Here is a 6,223-nt window from a genome sequence, read left to right on the forward strand (position 1 = left end):
ACTGTTAATGTCTAATACCAAAAGAAAACCTACCTTTAATGTCATGTCAAAAAAAAAAACTACCGTTAATGTAATTAGAGAAGCCAACAACATTTTCATGTCACTTGATGTTAGCAGCAACCTCAAATATGGAAGGAAACCAACACTATAATATGTCACATCTGCTTCTCAACTCACACACTTGTCACAAGCTGCTAGCCGCCACACTATATCTACACATATAGAAAGTGCAGCACCTTATACACCAGAGACATCCCCGTTACATTATTGATGAATAGATATATTCTTATATTGTGCATCTATCCCCAACATGCATTTCATGAAAGGAACACATGCTAATCCTAAAGCCCCATCTTATCTCATAAACCATATGCGAATTGAGGAAAACCCTTTAACTTTGAGAAGAAGAACAATATGCTTGAATGGAATTAAATAATTAGAGTTTCTGGACCTGCAATAAATGTCCTTTTTAGTATATTTAATAAGCATAGTTGGGATCTTTAGTTAGTTGAATTAGAAGTCAGGAAGAAGAGATAATTATTTTTTTCTTTTTTAAAAAAACTAAGTTTTAAATAATAATGCAATAATAGTTGTGAATATTGTGCATCTTTTTATAACACGTCCACTTTTATTTATTTTATAGCATGGAATTGGCAAATAAGTGGCACTTAAAAGCAGTTTTTGTTGGAATAATTAAGTTTTTTGCTAAACTGTAATTTTTCCATAAGGGTTTGTTGTTGGTCAATACAATTTTTGTATTCTGTTTGGAAATATAGACTAGACTTCGGGTTGCTGAATGTTGAGTAGGCCAAGCCTACGGTGTTTTTTTTTTGCCTTCGGTATTTGGGCTTTTGTTCCTATGATGAAAATTACTAAGCTGAAATGAACAGGCTTGAAAAGTTTTTGAAATTTGTGAGCCCAATTGAGGAAAAAAGCTCGGCTCTGAATAGTTGAATATGGAAAGGGTTTCAATTTTTAAATATTCAATCCCTCCTGGCAAAAAAAATTCAATCCCGAAGGCGGTTATAGGTAACTTAACGATGATGTGTCACGAGTCAAGACACTCCAGTCAACCAAAACGGGAACTAGCGCTGCGGAAACGTCACTAATTCCCCAAAACTGCGTCGTTTTGTCGTTGACGCCAAGGGGACAAACCAGTAATTTTAAGCAATGAAGGTAGAAAAAAGGGCGAAACATTATGCGCGTGTGTATAGAGATTAGAGAGAGAGAGGGGATTGCAGTTAGTTTGTAGAGAGAGAAACTTTTTAGAGAGAGAAAAACTGAAAAACTGACACACTCACCAAAGTAAACCAACAACCGCCAATGACCGAAGAAGAAGACCGAGCATCCGTTGAACCAATCGCCGGCAATGGCGTCTCTCTTCCGCAAGAGCTCGTTGGAGGAGGAGGTACGGCCGAGACGGAGCCAGCGGGACGCGATGCGGAGGTGACTGTAGTTGGTGACGGCAATAGTGGTGGTGGTGCTGCCGCGGGAAAAGTAAAGGGACCGTGGTCTCCGGAAGAGGATGCGGTACTGAGCCGATTGGTGGCGCAGTTCGGAGCGAGGAATTGGAGCATGATCGCGCGGGGAGTTCCAGGCAGGTCAGGGAAGTCATGCCGGCTCCGATGGTGTAACCAGCTGGATCCTTGTGTTAAACGCAAGCCTTTCACTGGTAATTTCCATTGCCGCTGTGTTTCAGATTGGATGTGTGTAGAATTAGGTTAGATTATTTTAACTGTACTGTAGTTACTCTTTTTTTGTGTGGTGTGTTTGGGGTTGAATGCTTACAAATAACTATCATTGTTGCACATATAATGCCTTTGATTGTTCATTTTAGGCTGAATTGGTTGGAGCAGAATCTGCTGCATTCGATTGTTTTATTTTTATTGTGCTCATTTATTCATCCATTGAACCAATGTTTATGGCTTTTATGGTATTTTGTGTGACTTGTTAATGAATGATCATAGCAGCAAGTTCTAGTTCAGAGAGACTGTTTTGACTAAAGTTGAGGTTGATTCATGAAAAGATAACAGTTTGACTTATTATGGCTAGGTTTGAAAAAACTTTTTAAAGAGGCTCCTCATTTTGTATTTACCAACCATATGCTTGTGCTTACAGTTTTTAAAATGATAGGAGTGCTTTTGAAAGCACCTAAGGTGGAGCTTTTTAATAATGGTTTGTGCTTATTAAAATTTAAAAGTCTAATATAACTTTATATATTAATCAATTTTCAAATTTAATTCTTATATTTATGTCTAGTATGGTACTTTTAAGTCTTAAAAACTATTTTACCAAATGCACTTGTTGTTGCTTGTGCTTATTGAAAACTATTTTTAATTTGATTTATCAAACATAGATGCTATAACTTTTAAAAAACAAAAGTTTTACTAAATGCCTAAGACTATTGCCATTTGAAATAGGAAAAATAAAAAATGAAAGATCATACTATTTGAACCCTGCTTGCTGAAAAACCATGCTATTTTTTAAACACAGAAACACAATGTGCTAGAGTGGATGTAGATATGCATATCCTGTTTTATCTATGAAAGTAATTAAACTGACTCTGTTTGTGATTCACTGATATGCATTAGTGGATATTTTATTAGAGTGGAACAAATTTTTTCGTTCTGGATTTTCCATGTGAAGTATATATGTAGTGTGACCATTGCATTTTATACCTATTCTAAAAATAACCGTGATCATCAAAATAACCATTGATCTAAAGAATTTGTTTTTTTGGGAGCTAACGTTTAATCACTACTTTCATTTCTGGTGTTTCTTTGACCATCAACCTGCTAATTGATAATTTATTTGAAATTTTTTATAACCAACGCAGTTACACTAAGTCTTCTCACTACACAATTATTATATGGTGAAACAAGAAAGCTACCAAATAACTGGTGGTAATTGGCAAAGTATAACTAAAGTTTATTTGTGAAATTAGACATGCTTTTGTGTTGTCGAGCTTGCAACTAGCCATTTCTACTACTAGCACATCAACTGAACACAGCCCCTAAAGCAACAACCTTCTCTTTTTTTCAAGCATATAGAATTCTTATTGAATGAATATATTGGAAAAACTAGCAGTTTTTCTAAAGGGTTGTTATGTGATTATTAGTTGTTAACATGCTAAATAATCATTTAATATGTTGAGTCTTTTTTATTTGATCATGAACACAATAGTTAGTTGATGAACTGATCTTTCTAACTTATTGTTGCAGTTACCACTCATTTCATTGCTGTTGATTTTCTTAGGGGATAGGTTCGTAAATCCTTGGTATCCTTGTGTGTGTCACTTTAAGTATGAACACCATCCAGTTATTCTTTATTACAATTTGTATTAGACACCAGTTCTAAAATATGTCATGTAGTCATCTATTTAAGTTTCACATTGATTCAGTATTTGACTAAGATAACTTCATGCTCCATATGTCTAGTCTCGGGAATGAAGGAAGTGTGTGAGTAAGAGAAAAGCTGAACAGGAGCAAAAATAGAAATTAGTTCACATCTTAGATGTTAAGAGGGAAACATAAACCATAGTTTGGGGTGTGAGAGAATCGATGCTTGGTTAAGAACTTAGTTCAGAATTTAAATAAAACATGAATAACATTATGAATGTATAAGATTCCTGGTCTGTAGTCTGGTGTGCTTTATATTTGCTTGAGTTGAATGAGAAGATGCTAAAATCTTTAGTTTCTTGTCAATCTACTTCATGAAAGTTGATCTCAGACATTGGATTGTTATTTTTATGCATATCTCAGTTAAGAAGATATTAGCCACCCGCATTGAATAATTCGCCTATCCATTATCAAAGTCTAACTAAAGTTAATTTCTGCAGAGGAAGAAGATTGCATTATCGTATCAGCCCATGCAATCCATGGAAACAAGTGGGCAGCTATTGCAAGGCTTCTTCCAGGTAGAACAGATAATGCAATCAAGAACCACTGGAACTCTACCCTAAAGCGCAGGTGTATGGAACAGGGAAGATATGTCCCTCCACGTGTTGAAGCGATGGAAGATGGTAGCATTGAGAAAACAAAGGCATCCTCTGAAGAAACCCTGTCAGTTGAGGATATGAATTCATATCCTACACAAGTTAGAAATGTCGTTATGAATACTGAGATTAAACAGCACGAAGATAAACCTCCAACTACAAGAAATGATGTTTCCGAAGTGGAGCAAAATCCTACCCTTCATCGACCAGTAGCACGTACTAGTGCATTCAGTGTTTATAATCCTACAAGCAGGCCTACAAATGGATCATCAAGTTCAAAGATCCTGCCATTGCAAAGCCCTTTATTCCAACTACCCAAAGCAGTTGAAGGAGCCTGCAAATTATTTGATGGTATTGAATGTGAACCAATGGTTCCATTGCAATGTGGTCATGGATGCTGTGCACCAGAATCAGGGGGAAGCCATTCTCATGGTTCTTCGCTATTAGGTCCCGAGTTTGTTGACTATTTGGATTCTCCCCCTTTCTTAAGTCATGAACTGATTTCCATAGCTACAGACCTAAATAACATGGCATGGATCAAGAGTGGCCTTGAGAACCATGGAGGTGCCAAAGTAACCGATAATGCCGCAAACTTGACAGGATCACAGGGGGCTGCTACTGTTTCACAAACGGGCTTCTTAGGCCAAGGCCAAAAGAATGACTTCATGCAAATGCAATATGAGGAAGGACCAGGAAAGGTCATGTTTCTGGGTACAAATACAATGAAAGAAATGTTATCATCGAAGATGCCTCGGCAACATTTCGCAATGCCTGCAGAAGTTTGATACTAACCTTGGCTTCCTCTTATGGATTTTGGTTATTTATGTTGTGGTACTTTGTTGGTGAGTGGATAGAGCATACATGATATATAAGTCTGCATTACCACAATCAATCTCCCTGTGGAGGGTATTATTTCTAGAGAGCATATAGTTCACACAATATTTTTATATTATTGAAAATTTTACAATAGAGATATCACATTAAAATGATCTTCTCAATGTAAAATTTTCAGAAATGTAGAAACATTTTACGAACTACGGTATTTATGAGTTGAGATTTAGAGAAAGCGATGGAAAACTAAAGATTCCATTCTCTCAATTTGTCTCACAAACATACCATCTGCTATTTTGTTAAGTGAGCATCAGTTTTTGACATTTTGTTGAGATGCAGTTCAAAATAGTTTTGTTGAGGACATCCATGAACAATTATTCCTTCAATTTATATAAATTTACAATTTTGATGAACAGGTAGCGTAGCTTCTTAAATTTCAATGGTAAGTTTAGCATTAGGTGAGTGTGCTCCCTCTACTTAAATGTCCATGAGAATTCTAAGGTTGGTTTATTTTTAAGAATTTAGAAAGTTGAAGCCCCAAAGGTTTTGCATCTTTCTTTGGTTAGTTGTTAATAAAGTCCTTTTGACAAATGGGATTCGATCTCGTAAGTAGGAATGGATCCAAAAATTTAAGAGTGGAGGGGTCGAAAATTAAAATCTTGTATAATCAAATATAATGTTTTATATTTGGTAATAGATATAATTATAATTAGTTTTTTAATTAAAAATAAATAAATACTCATCAAATAAAAAAATTATCTCAGTTTTTATAATTTTTTCATAATTTTTTTATGGTTTTACATCTAATCAAATATAAAATTATCTATTTTTAAATATTTTGTTAATTAATTTATTTTATTAAGTATTTATGTAACAATAAGTTATATTTTTATGTTTTATATCATTAAAATATATGACATAAAATAATATAAATTAATTGTACTAATAATTTTGTTACGTGAATTTAAAATATATTAAAGTATTTTTATATAATAATAGGGGATAAAAATTAATAGAAAAATAATAAAAAATTAAATAAAATTAGAAAAAAATAATATTATTATAAATAATATTAAAGTATTTTTTATATGATTATAGATGTTAAAATTAATTTTAAAAAAAGAAATGTAAAAAATTTTTTAAAGCAAATAAAAAAATATAAATAATATAAATATATGTAGAGAAATTTAAATTCTCATATATAAAGAATATCAACTTTTTTTATTATTACTACATTATTAAATTTTACTCTATACAATACATCTATTATAATAGTATATGAGTTTAAAATTAGGGGAGTCAAGGCCACTACTTACCCCCCATGAGTCCGTCTCTGCTTGTAGGCACATGACTCAAGAAGATACTTGTCCGGTTTAATTTGTGGTTCTTGAAAGTCTT

At 33.7% G+C, this 6,223-nt stretch overlaps 1 protein-coding gene across 1 annotated transcript; it reads left to right on the forward strand.

Moving 5' to 3' along the window:
* Window positions 1-1,217: 1,217 nt before the first annotated feature.
* LOC107457789 (transcription factor MYB1) lies at window positions 1,218-5,186 on the forward strand. The gene is made up of 2 exons (XM_016075971.3): window positions 1,218-1,672; window positions 3,839-5,186. The coding sequence occupies exons 1-2, from the start codon at window positions 1,324-1,326 to the stop codon at window positions 4,777-4,779; spliced, it is 1,290 nt and encodes a 429-aa protein (XP_015931457.1). The 5' UTR covers window positions 1,218-1,323; the 3' UTR covers window positions 4,780-5,186.
* Window positions 5,187-6,223: the final 1,037 nt, after the last annotated feature.

The sequence above is a fragment of the Arachis duranensis genome, chromosome 7 (assembly GCF_000817695.3).
Source record: "Arachis duranensis cultivar V14167 chromosome 7, aradu.V14167.gnm2.J7QH, whole genome shotgun sequence".
NCBI lineage: Eukaryota > Viridiplantae > Streptophyta > Magnoliopsida > Fabales > Fabaceae > Arachis > Arachis duranensis.